General features: G+C 31.9%; 1 protein-coding gene, 1 long non-coding RNA gene and 1 pseudogene across 5 annotated transcripts; 2 read left to right on the forward strand and 1 right to left on the reverse strand.

Moving 5' to 3' along the window:
• Nucleotides 1-271: 271 nt before the first annotated feature.
• Nucleotides 272-1,608, reverse strand: LOC114175116 (protein NRT1/ PTR FAMILY 5.2 pseudogene; annotated as a pseudogene).
• Nucleotides 1,609-4,548: 2,940 nt separating this feature from the next.
• On the forward strand, nucleotides 4,549-7,524 carry LOC114175890 (NADH-ubiquinone oxidoreductase). 3 transcript variants are annotated; one of them, XM_028060733.2, is made up of 3 exons: nucleotides 4,549-4,696; nucleotides 4,929-5,229; nucleotides 7,307-7,524. In XM_028060733.2, exon 2 carries the CDS (start codon nucleotides 4,953-4,955, stop codon nucleotides 5,226-5,228), a length of 276 nt encoding a protein of 91 aa, XP_027916534.1. In that variant the 5' UTR covers nucleotides 4,549-4,696; nucleotides 4,929-4,952; the 3' UTR covers nucleotide 5,229; nucleotides 7,307-7,524. The 3 variants fall into 3 exon arrangements, with proteins under 3 accessions (XP_027916534.1, XP_027916533.1, XP_027916535.1); XM_028060732.2 differs by having other exon boundaries at nucleotides 4,564-4,696; nucleotides 4,884-5,229; XM_028060734.2 differs by having other exon boundaries at nucleotides 4,588-4,696; nucleotides 4,934-5,229.
• A 6,000-nt stretch (nucleotides 7,525-13,524) lies between these two features.
• Nucleotides 13,525-16,394, forward strand: LOC114177401 (uncharacterized). 2 transcript variants are annotated; one of them, XR_014993854.1, is made up of 5 exons: nucleotides 13,525-13,737; nucleotides 13,846-14,017; nucleotides 14,214-14,265; nucleotides 14,868-14,961; nucleotides 15,909-16,394. It is a non-coding gene; the product is annotated as an uncharacterized LOC114177401 (long non-coding RNA). The 2 variants fall into 2 exon arrangements; XR_003603131.2 differs by lacking the exon at nucleotides 14,214-14,265.
• Nucleotides 16,395-22,592: the final 6,198 nt, after the last annotated feature.

Below are 22,592 nucleotides of genomic sequence, written 5' to 3' on the forward strand. Positions count from 1 at the left end.
CAAACGAAAAAAATCTAATAACAATAGCAATTAACATTATTATCTTCCTCAATTAGACTAAATATAAAAAAATTTTATGCAAGCACAAGAAAGAAAAAATGTACAATCAAATTTACTACAAAGGTTTATAAAAACCTTTTTCTTCTAATTACTTTTGGCATGCAAAACCCTTAAAGAAAAATATTTATATAAACAAAACAAACTAAGTTCAAAATTCATATTTAAATCCCAAAATATCATCCACTACAAGATCAACAATATCTAAATAAATTTAATTAATCTGAAAACTAACAAGTTCCTTGACCGTTTTAAGTTTGTACCTTTTAGTAAAAGATGCAATTACCATGATCACTATGTGGATTATGAGGCCAATTCCAACCCTTTGTAGAAGAGTTATTCCTCTAGGGTTCTTGGTGAATCTTTGCATAATCTTCACAAAGAAACGGTCATAGAGCACCACACAAATAAGCATGGATAGAGTCATAAATGTGCTTAAATTTTTAGCGGGGATGTTGAAGCTACCAATGCCTCTGTCAAGTGTTATACCCTGCTTCACAAAAAGGGTACCTATTTGTGCAACCATTGCACTGGGAATGAAAAGGGAATGAAAGTGGCAACCAAGATTGGGATCATTCTAAGCATTTGTTTAGTCTCCTCTACATGAGTAACCGGGTTTAGTTTCCATCCACATGCACTTGAATTTGTCTTGACGCATACCTTGTTGAGAAACCTACATGCATATATATGGTGGTAGAGCCAGAAAACATTAATTAGGATAGCCAAAAACACCAATAACACTATGTCAGGTCATACTTACTATGGTATGCTATGAACAAACATAATAAGTTTGACTTACTATAATAGGCTTTTGTGACATCATAGAAAGAATAGGCTTTTGTGACATCATAGAAAGAATATATTTTTATGTTGTTCACAACTATGATATCAGAATACATGTTATAGTAAGTCGTTTTAACCATTTAAACAGAATCATATGAGAAGTTAAGAATATGAAGTGGATGAGAAATTAAGGTAGAAGTTAGACCTCAAGGTTGGAGTAGGATGAATTCTGACTCTCCCTTTCTTGGCATACTCTTCCAAATCAAGCTCATAGAGTTGTTTAGTGTCACTAGGAATAGGATTGTTCCATTTTCTAATAGCAGCCACTATGACCTTAGCCATCTTAGTGAATGGACTCCCAGTGGGTAATTTGTGTCTGTAAAAGGGAGTGCCTACCAAAAAAATGGCTACAAAAATTTGAAGTCCAAGAGTGGGAAAAGCATAGTCAAGAGTCCACCCCACATTATCTTGTATGTAGACTAAGATAGAATTTGCAAAGAGGGTTTCAATGAAGATGTTGAACATCCACCAATTGAAGAAGGAGAGTTTGTACTTCTTCTCTTTGGGGTCATAGTCATCAAATTGATCAGCACCAATGGTGGAAATGTTGGGCTTGGTTCCACCTGTTCCTAGTGCTAGAGTGTAGAGTGCACCATAGAACACAACTAGATGCAGTGTGGAAGCTTTCTCACATTTTGTTACATCCAATTCATGGCACTCTGGCGGCTTTAGGCTTGGAAGGGACACTAATAGTGTTAGTAGACACATCCCTGCCAATATTGAAAGATGATGATTTTTTGTCTTTTTCAAATTGAAAGAACATTTCAAAGAAAATGTGAGAGATCAGAAATGGAGTTCAAATTATCTGTTGAGTTTATTTTACTGTCATCTTTTCATGACAAAAAAAAAAATAACTCAGTAGAAGATCTAAATTGTGATAAATGTTTTCATGACAGTAAAAAAATAACTCAACAGAAGACCTAAATTGTGATGAATGTTACCAATAGAAAGATGATTGAGGAGAGAATGAAAGTCCAATAGCGACCAATAAAAAAATATCATAAAATTAAGTTTAAATATTTTATTTCATAACCAATAAAAAAAACGGTATAATAAATTTACTTTTATCTCATATTTTATTTACAATATCATGGTTATTGTCTTCCATTCTTGCAAGGATACAACTCAAAGACCAATGCTTGGTTTTATATAGTATCTCTCAAAGCAGCAACTTAGGAGTTTGAATTCTCTACTGATTTTTATCTATTGTTTCTCTGCTATGTTTTTAAAATACACTGATAATTATTAATTTTAAAATTATATTAAAATTATCTTTAAAGTATCAAAACAATATGCTTTTAATGTTCAACAGAAGACAGAAAAAAACTCCAATGTTGAAAGTCAACATGATAGTTTTAAATCTCGGATTAAGCATTATATATTCTAAAATAAAATTGTTAAATATAACAATTATCGTATGAGAGTGACTTACACAAAAATAATGCTAAAACGAATTATTTAATAAAATGGTATTTTCTAAGAAAAAGACATCAAATAAGGAGATGAAGTATATCTCTTAAAGTAAGAACAATTAATTCAATCCTACTATAACTAGCTTTAAAAAAAACGAGAAAAGTCTTGGAATATTTACAATATAAGTGGTCTCTTTCACTTTTTTTAATAATAGGTGTTTTTTTAATAACAGGTGTCCATGTAAAACACAATTCTTTACAATTTTTCTTTATTTATCAATGTATTTTAATTAATTTTATTTTATATTATTTATTCTAGTTATATTGATTATTTTTACAAAAAAAATCTAAAGTAAAAAACCATCATCATCTTTCGTATTAGGATTGTATCAATAAAGGTATCTAAGAAGAGTATGGCAAAAATATAATAGAAGGTTAAAGAATAAAGCAATTAAATGGAAAATATATCAGTATGCTAGGACTGGTGACTCCACATGAGAATTAGAAGAGAACATGAGGAAGTCCTATCTCACCCTTTTCCTGGTAAGTTAATTTTCACGGGCACAAAATTTTCTTGTTGGAGGGAATATAAGGACTTGTACATTAGTTTAAGAGTAGTACTTGTTTTAATAAAGACGACTCTCGATTATTTTTTATTATTATAAGGATGAGTCGGTATATAAAATTTCTTCTAATCGAGTTCATTTAAAAAAATTATCTCTCTAGATCTTATTTCTAAAGACCCTCCTCTACCTTCTCTCTAAAAGTGTCAACTCTACCTTCATCCTTTTGAAGACCAGACATCGTACAAATTGATCCTTGAGAAAAGTACTCCATAAGCCCCCAATCAATTTCTTTTTTAGAGTAAGTTCATTTTCTACTCTTTTCCTTTGATGAGCAACCCGCTTTTCCCTGTTCATGTGACCTTCCTTCCGTGCATGAGACTTATAGATGATCAATGGTAGTCTCACTTTGTTTGTTATCATAATGTTGTGCTTTGATCATTGATCGAGTTTTTCCTTGTGTAGATAGAGCAATTCTAAGTATGGGAGTTGTGTAGGTAAGGAATGGGCTATAGTAGAAGTCATTCTCCAAGTAAAGGAAGCTTTTAATTCTTTTATAATTTTTAGCATTTTAAGATTTGGGTGTTTAATATGCATTTGACTAAAATAGATGATTGTGAAAATGCCTTAACTGAGATTATTATGCATTATTGTAGTTGAATTGATGGATAATAGTGAATTTGTTGATTTACATTATTGAATTTGTGGATGGTAAGTTGGTGTTGTGAATTAGTGGTATTTGAGTGATCAAATTGGTTTAATGATGCTATATGAGATATTTTAAAATTAAAGATAATTTATTGAAGTAATATGGAAGAAGCAAAATACTCAAATAGAGCATTGAACCATTTCAATCACAAAGGAATTAGAGATTTGCTGACTGTTATAGTGTTGGGTGTGTTGGAAACCATCTGACACCATTATGGCAAAGAGCTTCAGAGATCTTGACTCTACTTTATCTCTGTTAGGCACAACTCAAGTTTGGGTTATCTGACACATGGTACCGCCTAAATACCATTGGGCATTCACTTCATCATGAGTTTCAATAGCTTGTCACGTTGGGCGCTACATGTTCCGTTATAGAGGGCTTTACGAGCATTAACGTTGGGCATTGATGGAGTGGTGTTGAGCGTTAGAGGGTGTTATTGGGTGTGCAGTTCAATGCTAAGTGTTGTGGTGTTTTGTTCAAGTTCTAAATTGTATAATAATGATGATTTGTGGTCTTTGAGTAATTCTCTTGTATATTATGATGATAATGGAAGTAATTCTAAGGAGGATTGCTTCAATTAAGTAAGTATAGTGTAAGTATTAAATTTGAATTCCAAGAGTAAGTCATCCTAATTTTACTAAACTTACATACTTATATAGATAATGACATTTAAGTGGTGAGAGTTGGATGAATTCCTATAACTGACATTGGTTGGATGTATAACTATTGTGAGAGACTATAAAAGATTAATTTTGTCTTTTATGTGACCTAGGAGTCACAACGTTGTAGCACTCAAATTCATTGTAGAGATTAGTAAGAGACGTTCATGGCTGAAGTTTTTAGAGCGTGAAAAATAAAATGTGAGATTAATAATTTTTTAGACTAAGAAAAGTTTATTGGGTGATAAGAATAAAAGTAAAGTGAGAGTGTAAATAGTAAATCGCTTGGTTGAGCTTAAAAGGTGGGCCTAGTGGACTTAGGAACTTTGGACCTATTTCTTTTTTCTTAAGTTGACCAAAACAAGAAAAGGAAAAAAGATCACTGGTGGGTTTAGCGAAGTTTAAACGCAGCAGGGAAACTTTCAACCTTTCATTTCGTGCTGATCGGAACAGGTAACGTAGCAAAACACTTTCTCACACTCAATTTTCGCGTTTCAACCATTAAATTGCAATTTTAGTATCTCGAATTCTTCGTATATTTTCTCGAAAGGTTCCAGATTCGTGGATTTTATTGTGGTTTTACTGTTATAATTACGTTTATCCTCGTAATCCTTCGTCACAGTTCGTTCTCGTAATTTAGGTTTTGTAACATTAAATTTGGGGACTTCTGTTTCTTTATTGGAAGGGAAGAGAAGAGAAGAGAGGGAAAATGGGTTTCATCATGGAATTTGCGGAAAACTTGGTATTGAAGTTGATGGAAGACCCGAAGGAAAGAGATCGGAGGTTCAGGGAGCACGTTTATAGAGTGAAGGACAGGTGCGAGAAGACAAAGGAGATGTGGAGCTACCCCATGCGGCCCTATGGTTTTTGGACATTCGAACGCCACAATTCTCAGCTTGCATGGGATGCCCAAATTAGCCAAGTTCCTGGTAGGAGGGACCCTTATGATGATCTCCTCCAACATTACTCCGCTCCACCTAAATGAGGTATTATTCTTGAAAACCCTAATTACATCTCAAATCTAAATGCAAAAGTAAATTTTGTTTTAGTTTTTTTTTTTTTTTTTTAAATATTCTATTCCTTTTTATTTGATTAAATTCTCTCGTCTCTTTGATTGTCGGTTATTGTATAGAGGTTATATTATACTTCGAGGCTGATGTTTAATTGGTCTACGTGCTCTTGTTAGTTATGAATGCATTGTGTTTTTGGTGTGCATTTAAAGATTCAATGCTTTTTTAACCCATTTGGTTGTGATTCTGGAGTTGGTTAGAAGGAGAGTTGATAGGGAATCTATGCACCTGTCACAGATATGGTCCAATCATGAGAAACTTGGTTTTTAGTAACTGAAGTCTAAGGGACAATGATTTTTGTCTTGGTTTTAAATTAGTTCCTTATCGTCATCTCAGGGCAAGCTGAACGGCAAGAAAGATATGACTTGGTCAGCCTTTATAGGTCCGGGTCTCTTTTATTACATTTAGAAGTCAGTTTCTTATATTCCTTTAAAAAATCGAAGTCAGCGAGAGATTTCAATCACAAACTATGTTTGCCTCTATTGGATTCTATAGAGTGTATTATTTTGGGCAATTTCAGAACCCCAAACACGTGCTTCAGCTTCAGGAACAAAATGAAGAGCTGGTGTCATGATGCATGCATTTTGCCGATGATATAGTACTAGGTGGAGTGTTGAGAAAGAAGCCGAATGGAAAGGTAGAGATGTGGAGACATGCTTTGAGAACACACAAATTTTGTGTAAGTAGAAGTTAAACATAGTGTGTGAATGCATGTTAAGCAGAAGGGGCACTTGTTTGAGCTTATAGTTAAAATGGGAGGCCATACCTTATGTCACATGATTGAAGTGGCTTGGAACCACGGTACTTCATGATGAGAAAATAGAGAGCATGATAATAAGCCATACAATTCAAACGGTTGAGTGAAATGAGGGAGTGCTATAAGCATTATTAGTGATAGAAAAGTAACACTGAAGATTGAAGGAAAATCTTACTGCATAACTATAGGGATCGTTAAGTCATATAGTATTGAAGAGTAAACAGTTATTTGGTCCCTATATTTGTAGGAAGTTGTCACATTATTAGTAACTAAACTACTACTGGAAAGTAAAAGAGTCTCTAAAAGTGTAAATCACCAATCCAGTTTGTCCATAATTAAAAAATAATGTGACTGATGTAACTGTAAAAGTTTAGGATTTATTTAACAACATCTTAGTTTTAAGGACTAATATGATGGTGTCTTCCACTTTCAAGGACCAAAGTAACCACTTACTTAGAACTGAATACTAAAGAGTAATAAGCAACAAGGAAATAAGCATGGTAGTGCAAATGTGAAAATATTATAATACATGAGTAGACACACTAGATAATAAATATAATTAGAAATGATTGCATTAGAGAGGGATTTTGTTAGGATACATGAAGAAGAGAAATTAGTTAAGATAGTTGGAGTATTCATGAGTTAGTTACTTGAGTTGTTAGTCAGATATAAATAAGAAAGAAGGTGAGGAGAGGGGAAGGAGGTGAATTTTGTAAACACGTTAGCTCTTTGTGAAGGTGAAGCCCTTGAAGGAGAGAGTGCTTTCCTATTTCTTATTTTTTTTTCATTCTATTCAATTAAACCTTTTTTTTTCTTTCTCTTTTCAATTCTTAGTTCCTAACAGATTTGGAGTACCATTTATTGTTGAAAAGGTGGTAAATCTTACCTTGGGTAGTAGGGCTTTGTGTAGAGAAGATATGTAAATACTCTAATAAGCAGAGTTGATTAGATGAAGGGTAGTGCAATGTTTGAGGTAGAGGATAATTGGAACTTAAAACAAAAACACTATACGCCCCATTAGAAAGTTTAGATTTAAATGGTTCATCATTAGATATGATTTAGATTTAGACATTATCCGGTAGGAAAAACACTTTTGTTGTCCCTTTAAATTTATTGCTCTTTTTTTGTGAATTTTTTCTACTATAGTCTTTTGAAAATGTGATTAGGTTCTCATTTAGTATTGCACTGCCTACCACTGTGTTATGTAATCATATTTTGTATTCTCTATTAATGCAGTGTTGCTGACCTTGCCTCTAGCATTATTGGTGGAAAAGGATGAATTTGTTGTAATTTCCCCTTTTGACATACTGGTTTGTGCTTTTTTATTCTTCTATTTTGAATAAAGGTTCCATATAACTATGGTACCGGCAGGATTTTTTCCCTTGAGATTCTTGCACTATTTTGCAGTTCCTGGCAATATTTCTATTTTAACAATGTTTCATCTCACTATTTAATGGTATGGTGTCGTAATAGAATGCAACTATAGATTAGGTTTGTAATGGGAGTGGATTGTGTAATGTTCTGGTGTCAATGTTAATCTGTTACTACTTAGTTTGAGCGCTTAGATTGGAGTAGTGCATCGATTTTTGGCATAATATTTTGGGTTAAATATGTTTTTGGTCCCTCAAGTTTGAGCGAAATTTGGGTTTAGTCCCTCATCAAAATTTTTGACCAATTTAGTCCTTCATCTTCCAAAATGCGTGAATTTAGTCCTTTTAACCAAACTTTGTTAAGTTTATCTGACATTTCAAGCGCATTTCATGATAGTATTTAAATTATTTATACTGTTTGACACATTTTTGCTTCAATGTTAACTTAAATACTATCATGAAATACGTTCGAAACGTCAGATAAACTTAACAAAATTTGGTTAAAAGGACTAAATTCACGCATTTTGAAAGATGAATGACTAAATTGGTCAAAAGTTTTAATGAAGGACTAATTCCAAATTTCGCTGAAACTTGAGGGACTAAAAACATATTTAATCCTAATATTTTTTAGCTAAAAGGATATCTGTTGAGCTCTTATCTTCAACTCCTGAATCTTTATGTTTCCCCATGTTGACCTTGAAAGAGTGTCCTGTTCACTGACATCGAGGTATCAGCACTTGAGTTCCCTGTTCACTGACTTCGTGTCGTATCAACATTAAGAATGAACTATTCACTGGAATAAAAGCTCCCTAATCAATATAATGGCTTTCAAAACCTATAAAACATAAAAAACAGACTCAAGACATCTACAATCATCTGAAATTATTGCATTGGAATAAATACAAAATTTCAAAGGAAAAGTAGAAAACGATCCTGGTCTTTGTATTCAGTCTATCCATAATATTTATTCCACAAGTTGAATAAATTATTCTATGTGTGAATTTGGCTCAATTTGGGCTTCAGTTGCCTTTCTAGCGTTTTCCGTTGTCATTGATCTACTTGTAGTGCTTTGTCGTCCCTTCTCCTTGGTTGATCTTCATCATTCCCTCTTTCTTTAAGTGATTTTGTCCGCAAATTTAAAGAGTGTTGAAGAATGATAAGTGTTATTTTCAAGTCTCTTGGGCTTCGCACTGTGAGCTAAAAATAAGATTATGCAAATCTTAAGTATCATGCAAATCAAGAATTTAACACTGGTTGCAAATCAATAAAAAACATTAGGCCAAGACATGAGATGGTTCAAAGTTTGTTACCACAATGGTTGCCTTGATCTTCATGTGCATCATTCTCTTCAAATTTCCTTGTTAACTTATCCTTTAATTCTTTCTTAGGAATTAAAATAAAGGAAGTTAGTTCTATGGTTAGGTGCATAAGAAAATCTAAAAGTAGAAATGAATTCATAGTTCAGCGTGGAAGTAGGGATTAGAAATGTACATTCCTCATTTGACAGCTCCTTTCCAATTTTTCATTTAATCAAATAATTAGATACAAAATCAAACAAATGAGTAGCATAATCACAAGATCACTCACATTTTTCTTTATTTTTATTGCCCTCTCTCCTGTACTCTTTTACACTCATTTCGTTTTCTCGCAAGTCACTCTTTTAATCCCATTTTTTCCCTTTCTGTTTGTCTACGTTCATTTTTTTTCCCAACTATCTCTCTTTTCCTATCTTCTCTTTCAATGCAATTTGATTAGCTCTTGCTTCTTCAAGGGAAAGTGAATCAAGTTTCGTCATATGACAATGTAAGAGAATTTGTTGAACTTCACATGATAATTCACGTTTCTTTCAACTTGCCAAGGTTTACCAAGCAAACTATTATCAACTTCCATGTGCATCACATTACACAACAACCCATCTTTATATTTTTCAATTGTAAAATTAACCAATGTGTTGGTCAACAACCAACTCACCTCTACAAAGCCATTTCAAATAATAAGGTTTAGGATGTAGGGTGGTTCTTAAGGTCTAGTTTGCTAACCAACCTAGCACTAGCCACATTAATACAACTGTCTCCATCAATAGGCAAAGAACATGCTCTTTAGAACCAAGCATGTAGTTCAAAATATGTACTTCCTTTTAACCCCATCTTTATCGTTAACTTGATTGCTGATTTCACTTCAATTCTCCAATATCAATATCACTGGAGGTATTAGATGAGCTAGTGGAGCATAACTTTGTAGAGAAAACCTCTGTCCTTCAAGTCCATGTTTTTCTTATTTGGACAATGCAATGCAATATTACATTTACCCAAACATTTAATTGTGGGATGTAAAATATATGTCCTTGTTTTTGTCCTTACCACTAGAATCATGGTTGTGGTGGATGGTCTTGTATGGATAGTTTGTTCATCCTGTTGCATTGAAGTGATAATGACATCAATTAGAAGACAATAGAGCGGCACAAACCAAGCAACTAAAATTTCAAACTTTGCATTCAGAGCTAGTGTTTTCAAGAGACAAAGTGGAGTAGAGGCGTTTGTATGAAAATGAAAGAACCAAACGGTGTACAAGAACTTCTTATCGAGCTGAACTTTTTCTTTCCTTTTAACTTGTTGAGTTTGTACTTCCTTCAACTACGAAATCCGTGTTTCCCATGTTGACCTTGAAATAGTACTATGTCCACTGACTTTGTGGTATTAACATTGCAGTTCATAGTGACACAGAACATGCTAGTTGGTAAATGTTTGTGTGTGGTATTTGAGTGCAAGAATTTGATCCCTTAATGATGTATTTGGATGAGGCAATTTAAGAGAGTAATTTATTTATTTGAAGAATTTGAATTTCTTTTAAGTAAATGACTTGTTTGGAAGAAATCAAAATTGAAGAATTTTAAGAAGGTATTTCAAATAATTAAAATAGTAGAATTTGAAATTCATTCTAAAAGAAAGGAAATTGAAATTTCACAATTTGTAGAATTCCTCATTGCTCAATATTAGAGGTGTCAATTTGGCCTAGACAATCCTGATGACCTAGACAGACCGGAGCGGTCGATGACCCACACGGGTCGGGCCAACTTGACGATCCGACAAACCAAGCAGGCTTGACGACATAGACGACCCAGGTGGGGCGACGATCAAGATGAGTTGAGCGGGCCTGACTACTAAAACGGATTCGACGAGCAGATGAGTTGGGTGGGCTTGAAGACCCACACGAGTCGAATGGGCTTGACAACCCAAACGGGTCGGGCAAGAACAACAACTACGCTGGGCAGGGCGTGCCAAATGACTGAGACGGGTTGGGTGGACCTGATGACTTAGATAGGTCGGGTCAGACAGACAACCTTAATGGGTCTAACGATCCAAACGGGTCTAATTTGCATGTCTAGGTCATCTGGCCCGCTCGACCATACGACCTTGATGGGCCAGGCCGACTTGACGAACCGGACTGGTTTGATGACCGAAACCTCACTTATCACTATAATGCTGAGAAAGCCTATAAAACATCAAAAGAAGAAAAAAATCTGACCCAAAACATATCAAGTGTCATAAAATTATTACATTGGAATAAATGTAAAAATTCAAATTAAAAATAAAAAATGCGTCTTGACTTATAATCAGTCCATCAATCATTGTTATTTCTGAAGTTGAGTTAATTAGTTGACCAATTTGGACTTCATTTGCTTTATCTGTGCTTGCGTTGTCAGTGGTCTACGACGTCCTTGTGGTGCTTTTGGGTTTTGTTCATTGGTCAATACTCATAAGCTTCTAGCAATGACTGATAACTGCTTATAAAACATTATATTGGAGACGGAGATTCGTCTATTAATGTAAATAAATTGTAATTTAAAAGTGAATATGTAAACTTATTTACTAATACAGTGTTATAGTTATTTAGATATTATTATACTCAGTTTATTAAAATTATTGTGTCATTTTGGTTCTTTTGCAACATTCATTAATATCTAATTATTTTAAAAATATTCATTGTCGGAGTTAGGATACATATAAGAGATCATATATAATTAAAGATATGATTATATCATAATGTATGAGTAAGTAAGTTTTATATTATTGATTTAGATATAAATTTGTTTCGCTATAAGTGTGGTAAAAAGCCGAGTGTCTTATCTGAAGAACAAAAATAAAATGAATTCTTTTGTCTCAAAGTTAATGATGACTAACTTAAAGTAAGATAATTTTGTTCCTTGGTTATGGAGTGCTCTTTTATTTATAAATAAAGTGGATACGAATATTTTATCCTTTAAATAAGAGCATACAAAATTCAAGCGAAAGAAAAAAAAAAAAGTATACACGTCTTCGTACCTTAGTAACAATACATCATTAAGTAGGTTGCTTTACATGACCATTGGAACAAGTTTTAATACATCTTTTATGTACCGTCAGAATAGACTTTAACTCGTGTTATCGACTTTGGTAGTTTCATTTGTTGTCATCTTAGACAGGTTTTGTATGTGTTGTCGCCTTAGACGGACTTTTTGATTATGGATGTTTGTTCTTGTGCGTCAGCAAGAGGAGCATAGGAAAGGAAACATCATTTGCATTTGCTTCTTTTTTCGCTTTTGTAAGTCTTTGTCCTTCAACTTTCTTTCTTCATGATTACTTTTTTTTTTCTTGAGTTTTGTCTTGAGATGATATTGGTTATTATTTTTCCGTTAAGTTCTTTTAGCTTTCCTTCTGTTTTAAAGTCTGGAGCATCATCGAACTTTCTTCAAACTAAGTCTTCCTTCTGAAACGTTCTTCCTTGAATTCAGGTATTGTAACGTCTATCTACTTAGCAATTGCTTTTATTATATGATCATCTCACCAAGTTTGATATCCCTTTTGAAGTTCATTGGCTTGTCCTTTGTTTAGCTATTATTTTTCTAACAGGACTGGTGGCTCAAGGATGTCCTTGAGCTCTACTATACTCTTGATATTGGAATTTTGAGTTGTTCTTGCTCCACTCAGGTATTGTCACGTAGAGCCACTCTTGTATTCAAACATTGGAACATTGAGTTCACTCCTGTACTCGGGCATTGTAATATCGAGTTTCTCCTGTATGTAGGTATTGGAACATAGAGTTACTCTTTACTTGAACATTGAAAAGTTGAGCTACTCTTGACTTGTAGACTAGAACGTCAAGTTACTTTTGTATTCGAACAATGGAAAGGCAAGTTACTATGTCATTTGAGAAATATAAATTAATACCTTTATTATATCTTTTTATGTTAATTTATTTTAAATAAAAATATTAATTAATTTATATTACTATATATTATTATTATTAGAAGAATATAAAATTTTAAAAAGTTGTCTATAAAAACTATTTGTAAATTTTATTATGAAATATGTTTCATAATAGTGTAATGAAAATTTTTAAGAATTATTTTTTTTCAAGAAGTCTCTACGAATTTTGTAAAAAATTATATAAATAATTAATATTAATCCAGTTGGTTTTGTTATAAATTTTCTTAAAATAAATATCTACAGAAAGATACTTGTAAATTTTATTGTAAAATAGTTTTTCATAAAAAATGTCTATAAATTTTTTTTAGAATTATATTTTGCAAAAAAATGTTTACAAATATTTTTTCATATCTTTATAAATTATGATTTGAAATAAAAGGATTATTAATTAATTTATATTATTAGAAATTTATTATATTTTACTGTTTTATTTCTTTTATATGTTTATTTATTTTTAGATTTTTAAATATTAAATAAATTATTTGTGATACATTATAAATAAAAATAAATTATATATAACCATTTCTTTTGTAAAATATGAATATTTAACTTAACTTAATTATATACTTAAAAATAATATAATATTTAATTATTTTTAGTATATAATTAAATTTTTTATAAATGATTATTAATATTACTATGTAATATTTTTATATTTACATAAATTATTTTTTCATAAATAATTATTGATATTAGTTTATAACTTTATAATATTTGTGTAAAAATATATATAAATAAAATAATTACATAAAAAAAGAAAATAATATTAAATAGGAAATAAAAATCAATAAATTAAAAATATAAGTATGTGCCGTAGCTTTTGATTTTGAAGACACGTATCCAAATCTTCAAATCACTTTTCAAATAATATTAAAATTGTTCTAAAACATTGGAAGCTTAGATTTTCTGCGAAAAGCGAAAGTGACGGAAAAACTGAATGCAACGAAGTATGGTGGAGAGCATGGAAGAGATTGACCAGGAGCATGGAAGAGAGCTTCGAGAGGTGTCAGCTTGATTACGTCGTCAACATCAAGTTCGGTTCCTTGATTAGGTTAATTATCTCTACTTTTGTCGTTTCTCGTTCATCTTCTTGATTTTTATCGAAGCAAAGTAGTGATTGATTAATCGATTAGTTGTTCATGGTGTTGTTGTTTGGCAGATCGTGAATGAGACGATTCCAACACTGGCGAAATCCTGTATTTGAACGGAGGAGCCACCGTTGTTGCGTTTCATCGAAGTGAAGGAGGTAGCGTTGTTGCCATTACTGTGTGAACAACACCGGATTGGGGGATTAGGGTAAACATTGATTTGGTTACCTTTGCCGACAATAGGTAATCATTTGTTCCTTTTCCTAAGTTCTTAGTTTTGTAATCGTTTGCAACAAAGTTCTTAGTTTTATAATCATTTTCATTTCGATGAAGTAAGACATTACGATTTGGGAATGCTTCTTTTCTTCTTTGTCCCATAGATGTAGTGAGAATAAGTGAGATTAACACTTATTTCATTTGTTGAAATACTTTCTCACAGGTTTCATATCCATATTTGCCATTCGCAATGAGAATCTAACTCTGCTTCTCAGGTTATTTTAATTGCTTTATTTTATTCGCTTTCTCAGTTTCTAGTTCTTGACTTTTAAATTCATTTTTTTTCTGTTTAAGTATCCTTATGTAATAAAAACAAACCACGCATTATTAGCAAATGATCTTAAATATATTGTTGAGAATTTTATCATTTTGTAGGCTCACTAGTTCATTTTACTTTTATGAGATCTTAATCATGTGTAAAAGAAAATACTATATTTATAGAGATTTTAAATGACATGCCACTTCAGGTCAAAATATATAAAATGATTTGAAATAGAGTTCATACATCAGGCATGCTGTGATATAAGTTTTTATTATAGGATAAGTAACAACGTTATATATTATTGTTGGACAATTGATACAATGTTTATCTCGGTGAGTAGAGTTGAATTATTGAGATTAGGACTAAATTATTAGGAAATCATGAACTTATTACTCTGCTTCTTAAAAGTATAAATTTTAATTGTGTTAGTTTCTTAAAAGTTTTATCCCATTTCTCATCTTTATTACTAACTGCTATATTAATTCTATTTGAGTTATTTTATAAAGATGAATTCTATAATATTAATCCTAATATATGAATTCTTCCTCCTTACAGGGCGTCTGCAAATTTTATTGGAGTGTATGAACCCACAAAGCAGCAATTGCCAAGGTCATTATTGCCCGAGAATCTTAGTGTTGTGGCTCATTTTGTAAGTTGGCTATCTTTTTTAAAAGAAACAATCCCTTCAAATTAAATGTGTAGTGACTTAATTTGCCATGTGCCACTAACTTCCACCTCAGATATGTATGTGATTATGCTCTTTGCCTGCATACAATTTTAGAATTCCAATGTTAATTTTTATGATTGTATTCCAATTTTTTGGTTTCATTGCAAGATGAGGATAACAAAAAGCACGAGAACTCAATTCTTCCATATATGATATTAATGTGCAAGGGTACCACCAAATCATATTTACAAACATGTTTTATTATTTTATATGCATATTAAAGATATATTTCAACTTTTGTAAACAATACGGGGGAAGACATTGCAAAGTAAAAATGTGATAATGCCCTAAAGTCAATCATGTCCAATTTAAAATCTTAAAGACTTATCATGATATCTGATATTTGGTAATTTTGTTTGCTCTCTAAATTTGTAAGAAATTCCACCAAAACATTTTATTAACCAATCCAGTAAGATAGCAAATTTATATATTTTACAACTTTGCCTTGGTCTGCATGAGGTCCAGTTTAGATAAGCTCCTCAACATATTAAAGAGGTAAAATGCATCAAGCTTTTCTCATTGGTTAAAATCAACTTATGTACCTCTGATTCTTTAGAAATCATTGGTTAAAATAATTTCTTCTTTTGCAAATGCTTATTGAGAAATTAATCCAAACTATGTCATAGCTCGAGTAGCACAAGCTGACATGAACAGTGATAAATTTTGTGCCTAGGCTTATTCTTGCCTAGCTTGAAAGCATATTTTCTAGTTTGTTATGCATGTTTGTGCTTTAAATTGCCCGTCATTTTTTATTATATCTTTGAGCATAATTTTTCATGCAAACCAATATCATGCTTATAACTTTTTGACTACTATTAAAGAAAGTATGTTGTCTTTGGAGTTGTTTTGATATAGTTATTTATATGTAGAGGTTCTTTCCTTCAGAGTTTGGAAATGTTTTGGATCAAACTCATGCTGTAGACGAAGGACATGAGCTATTTGAATGAAAAGTTAAATTTCGTCAAACCGCTGAGGCTGAAGGAATTTGGTGGAATGGGCAAAGCCATACATGGCAAACAAGAGAAAGCTTCTGCCTGTGTTGGTTAATTGTATTGAAGGACAATATGATATAGATGAGGCTTTTAAGGTTGCTACCCTCTGTTCTGTGATGCCTTGCAACAAAATCCAAGCTGAGACCAAACATGCACGAAGTTATCACAGATTTGGAGTACCTGCAGCTTCCTCATGTGCATCATAATCGTTTTGTGAACACCTCTTATGGTCGTAGGAAAAGTGTTGATGATTTATGTTATAGGCTTTACATATCTTAGTATTATTGCTTGTACATATTCTAGGCTCTGTCTATAACATAACCTTAGTTAAAATATCTGGAACTGCATATATACTTTCTTGTTTCTAGTTAGCTCAATTTTGTTATTTTTTCATTGTTGTTCCTTCTTCGTGTGCTTACACTGAATTGCAATGTGCAGTTCACATAGAACTTATGGCGAAACTTCTCTGTGATTTCTTTCTTGTAAATTTGGGGTTCTTTTTTATGTCAAGTTATGCTTTATTGAAACTATCACAAGTGGTACAATTTTACATGTTTCATACAAATTGGTTGGCGAGATTGATCATAATTTTACGTAATATTGATAACTAAATACATTTTATAAGGATTATAATTGGTAAGGAATTAGTTAGGGTTTAGCTAGAGATAAAGTATTACAATTGGCGAGGGATTAGCTAAGGTTTAGCTAGGGATCACTTTGCTAGGGATTAGCGAGAGATTTGCTACAACCACTTTGTTAGGGATTAGCTAGGGATTTGGTACAAATAGTTTGCTAGGGATTAGCTAGGGATTTGCTACAACTAATTTGTTAGGAATTAGTTAGGGATTTGCTACAAACATTTTGCTAGGGATTAGTTAGGGATTTGCTACTACAAGTTTGTTAGGGATTAGCGAGAGATTTGCTACAACCAGTTTGTTAGGGATTGACTAGGGATTTGCTACAAATATAGGGATTAGCTAGGAATTTGCTATAACCAATTTGCTAGGGATTAACTAGGGATTTGCTACAAAAATTTTGCTAGGGATTAGCTAGGGTATTGCCCGAACCCGTCCCTGTTTTGATATATGGACTAGGTATGAGTATGAGTATGGGAAATCTCTAACTTTTTCAACTAGGTAGTACATATCCGCTCCGTCCCTGTCCCTATACCCACAAAAATACCCATCCCCGCCATATATCCGTTCCTGTTTAAATTATTAGTCAATTAAGTAAACTTATATATATATATATATTAATACACATTTTCTATTTTTTATTTCTTCTAATTGTTTGATTTGACATAAATTCATTTGTACCTTCAATATATTTTTCATTTTATCATAACCTTTATCCAATTATGTTCAAATTATGTATGTCAATTCAATATTTTTTATGTCTCACATTTCAATATTTTTATTTTTTTAATATTTTTATTTATTGTATATTTTTCTTTCACATAAGAACGTTTTACACTCTATATTTAAGTGTTAAATAGCATAAACCTTTAATTTACAAGGTAATATAAAAAAATTATCTTCCTTACTCTATTATTATTAATTTTTGTTTCATTTAAAGAACTATTTTGTTTCACTAAAATAATTTTAGTTATTTTTCAACCATTGAGTATGTTGATGCTTAAAAGTTTTCTTAAATCTCTAAAGTATTTTTCATTTTATCATACCCTTAATTATATATTAATTTTCTTTTGTGCGATTTCATTTGATGGTCTCTCAAATTCTTTTTATGACACACATTTGATAATTTTTTTAATATTTTTATTTGTTGTTTATTCTTATAATGTAAAATACTATTTTGATATATTTTATATAATTATTTTTTAGTTTTTAACTCATTATCATACTGTAATTTTATCACTATAATTGTATAAATAAATTTTATTTACAATAATATAAAATTTTATTGTAATTGTCATGAATTTCTTTTTAGCATTATCTGACATATATTGAAGTTCAAAAGATACAATATCTATGTTAAAATTTTATTATTATTAGTTGAATATTTTTTCTTTGCGTTATTTTGATAAAGTGATGTATTATAACTTTTATTAGTGTATAAAAAAGAGGTTCATTAGAATTTAAAAAATTAAAGTAAACAAACATTTAAATATATTTTAATTTGAATATTTTTTTTTATTTTAAAAAAATTATCAACTAGAATTCATTAATTTTTGCAAATTTAACATATATTTTGTTTCTCATGAAATTTTATTTGTATTTTAATTTGAAATATATACAATTATAATATAATTTCTCTATAAATATTTTATATCGAAGAAACAACTCTCCTCTTAATATTGAATATTTGATAATATTATGTTTCCTTTTATGTAATTTTTTTTTATAAAAATTGAATAATTAATATCGAAACAGTAACAAAACGAGTACGAGTATAGGTACAAGTATATACCCGTTACCCGATGGGGATGGAGATGAGACAAAAGTTTGATATCTGTTGGGTTTGGTTATGGGGATGAGGATGGATTTTTCAATGGAGATGGGTATGGAATAGTGAAACTCGTCCCGGCCTCGCCCTATTACCATCCCTAGTTGCACGGTGCATAGAAGTTTTCTAGAGAAAAATATTGTTTAGGTTTTACTGAGTAAAGTCACATGAAAGATAGGTGAGTCACTATGGTTAGACTTAAGACCTTGTCTTTCCTAGCCAAAGTTTTTCTCAGACCCTTTTTACAATATTTCTCTTAGAAATTCATGTTTTTGATTTGTTGAAATATCGTTAAATAGGACATTGACACTTTGATAGAGAATTGTCGCAACTGAAATCGCGACGGGACGACGAACCAAAAAATAAAATTGAAAAAAACAGAGTTTGGGAGTCGCCACCATAGTTATTATAGGAAACTATGGAAAACCATAAAAAAAAGCAAGGTCTGCGAAAAATCAGATTTTGGGTTCCGGAGTCGGTTACGCGTGGGGAAGGTATTAGCACCCCACAATGTCCGTCCTAAGACAATACCTTTAATTAAATGTGCAAAAGTTATGTGGTTTTTTCAAAATATTTAATTTTCCCCAAAAATATTAATAAAAGAATGTACAAAAAACAACAAAACTATTTTTTTGATTTTTTTGCCCAACGAGGATTAATCATCGCTCCTACGTATCTCCATGTCAATGGAGAATTAGAGTTACGTAGTTCTTTTTGAAAAACTATTTGGAAAAATATTTGAAAAATGATTTAATTTTTTCAATAATTTTGAAAATCTTTTTATTTAAATTTAAAATTGGTGTCACGCGACGCGAGCGGCTGGATAGACACTTTAAATAAATTAATTTTTTTTTCTAATCTTTTATTTTTTTTATTTTTTTAATCATTTATAAATTTTTAATTTTTTTTAAAATTATTTTAGAGTAGTTGTGGATGTCATTGCGACGTGAGCAACCAAATAGATATAAAAGAGTAAATAAAGAAAGTTATATTTTATTTTTAGATCATCTGTATATATTAAAAAAATTGAAAGTCTAAATTGAATGTCATGTGACACGAGCGGCCGGACAGACAATTAAGAAAGGGAAAAAAATATTTTTTATGATTTAAAAAAAAGAATGAAAATTAAGAAAAACTAAATCAAAAGATGAAAGAATTGAGAGTGACATACCTTAAAAAAATTTCATTGTCTATGTGGGTGGTAATGAGAGAAAGAGAGAGTGTAAAGAATGTTTTCTTCTTATTTTTTCTACCTCCTTCAATATGTTTTTTTTAAATAGAGATAAAAAAGGAGGGGTGTATGTGAGAGTGATGATGGGAAAGAATTAGAGAAGTGTAGAGAATCTTTTTTTTTTCGGTCATGATAGAGTGCATATTTATACTCACAGCTTGCAATATCAATGCAATCTCAGCCTTAATTGTAATGAACAATATAAGGAAGGAATTGGTTATGATAGCAACACATTATAGGAATCAAATCATAGTAAATCAGAGCACAAAATCAATCCCAAATTAGTAATATTGATTCTGACTATTAACAAATCAGAGCACAAAATCAATCCCAATTAGTAATATTGATTATAACCATTTGAAGAAATATTTCTTCTAATTATTAGAATCATATCACTAATTTGTCTTCCAAGAACAAGGATAGAAAGTAGGTTGAGTTGTTGGGCTCATGAGAAGGACTGCGATAATTAATACCAAATTGGGCTCTTCCCTCTTTATTCCTTTTTTTTTCATCTCTTTTTTTCCTTTTTTTCCTAAAAGTAAAGTTTGAAAATCTTTGAAGAAAATAATGTTTCACATTTTTTTATTTTCCATTAACTAATTTTTTTTTGATTTTTTTTCGAAAATAAATTTATTCACCTAGACGAAATAGCTGCCCCTCTTTACTTAGATTTTATTAGATAATTTGAAAATTTAACTTTTTCATATTATCGTAATAAAAGATAAGTAAAGATAAAAACACTAATTTCGTTCGGGTTTCAAAAGAAGATAAATTTGACCATACCAAGTAGAGGGTCTCGGTTTGACATACTAATTCTTTTTGTTTTTTTTTTTTTACTTTTTGAAAAAACCAAATTAGACCAATCTCGTTGAGAGGGTTTATTCAAAAGATTCGGTGACCATTACCATGTAGAGGCCTCAATTTGAATTTTTTTTTTATATTTTTTTGAGAAAAGATTAGACCAATCCCGAGGAGAGGGTCTATATCCAAAAGATTCAGTGACCATTACCATGTAGAGGGTCACGATTTGACAAACCATATTCTTTTTGTACTTTGACTTTTTGAAAAAGAGATTAGACCAATCCCGAGGTGAGGGTCTATATCTAAAGGATTCGATGACCATTACCATGTAGAGGGTCCCGATCTGAAAAAAAAACAATGACCATTGCCTCGCAGATGGCCTCGATGTGACATAAGAAATCAATGACCATTACCTTGCAGAGGGTCTTGATGTAAAGAGATCGATGACCATTGCCTCGCAGAGGGCCTCGATGTGATAGAAGCAATCAATGACCATTGCCTCGTAGAGGGTCTTGATGTAAAGAGATCGATGACCATTGTCTCGCAGAGGGCCTCGATGTGACATAAGCAATCAATGACCATTGCCTCGCAGAGGGTCTTGATGTAAAGAGATCGATGACCATTGCCTCGCAGAGGGCTGCAATGTGACATAAGAAATCAATGATCATTACCTCGTAGAGGGCCTCGATGTGACATAAGAAATCAACGACCATTGCCTCGCAGAGGGTCTTGATGTAAAGAGATTGATGACCATTGCCTCGCAAAGGGGCTTGATGTAAAGAGATCGATGACCATTGCCTCGCAGAGGGCCGCAATGTGACATAAGAAATCAATGACCATTGCCTCGCAGAGGGTCTTGATGTAAAGAGATCGATGACCATTGCCTCGTAGAGGGCCGCAATGTGACATAAGAAATCAATGATCATTACCTCGTAGAGGGCCTCGATGTGACATAAGAAATCAACGACCATTGCCTCGCAGAGGGTCTTGATGTAAAGAGATTGATGACCATTGCCTCGCAGAGGGGCTCGATGTGACAAAGGAATCAATGATCATTGCCTTGCAGAGGGTCTTGATGTATAGATGTATAAAAGGAGAATCTGAATTTTGCTTTTGAACTATCGACATACACCAAGTGAATGCCTAACGTTTTTGAGACTTAAAAAAATATCGTTGCTGACTTTTTCCTTTTTTTTGAAAAATGATTTTCAATGATGTTGTGGAGTATGATGGATGATTTGATGATTCAAAATGATGTGATTTTCTTTTTGAAACTATATGATATGCTTGCATGGATGCGTGAATGCATGAGTGGAATTTGCTCCTCTTTTCATTTTTCATTTTTCACAAATCTAAGAAATGTTGGAGGAGTTATGCATATGCACATGTTATGAATCATTGATGATGTATGACATGCTATGATTTTCTTTTTAAACCTAGATGATGATGCATGCATGGATGCGTGGATGCATGAGTGGAATTTGCTTTATTCAAAAAGATGAATTACTCATGTATGCATGACTTGGTATGATGTATGAATTTTTCTTTTGCATTTTTTTGAAAACAAATTCGAATTGATTCCCATTTCATTGTTATTTCTAATTCATAGAATCATTCAACTTTGATATTTTTTTACTTTTTTTAAAATCATTTCTTTGGTCTAATCAATTTATTAACAAACATTTTTTTAATCATTTCTCTTGAAACACTATTTGAATGACATGCATGAAATTGCCAAGGGCTCGAAAAGGTTTGGATGAGGTGATGAAGATTAACTAGGAAGTTGCCCCAATTTGAATTGGTCTCGGGGCACAAAATGTGTTTGGGCTTTCCCCAGTTACTAATGGTATGAAGAAAATGACGGGGAATTCAAAAATTTGCCCCTAGTATGAGAGCCTAGGATGGTCTTATGGTGCAAAAGCGTGTTTGACTTTTCCCAAATGAGGAGATTAAAAATGATAGGGTCTTCACAAGTTGCCCCTAATGTGATCACAATCTTTGATGTAAATAAATGCCTCGATTCAGATTGAATGATGGGAATATATGAATTACAAACAAAGTGATTG

Source organism: Vigna unguiculata, chromosome 3, assembly GCF_037176805.1.
Source record: "Vigna unguiculata cultivar grain cowpea cultivar isolate G323 ecotype 2 chromosome 3, ASM3717680v1, whole genome shotgun sequence".
Lineage (NCBI taxonomy): Eukaryota > Viridiplantae > Streptophyta > Magnoliopsida > Fabales > Fabaceae > Vigna > Vigna unguiculata.

Bases quoted from the DNA above. Each gene is read 5' to 3' on its own strand.
- LOC114175890 (XM_028060733.2), top strand. From the start codon at position 4,953: ATGGGTTTCATCATGGAATTTGCGGAAAACTTGGTATTGAAGTTGATG.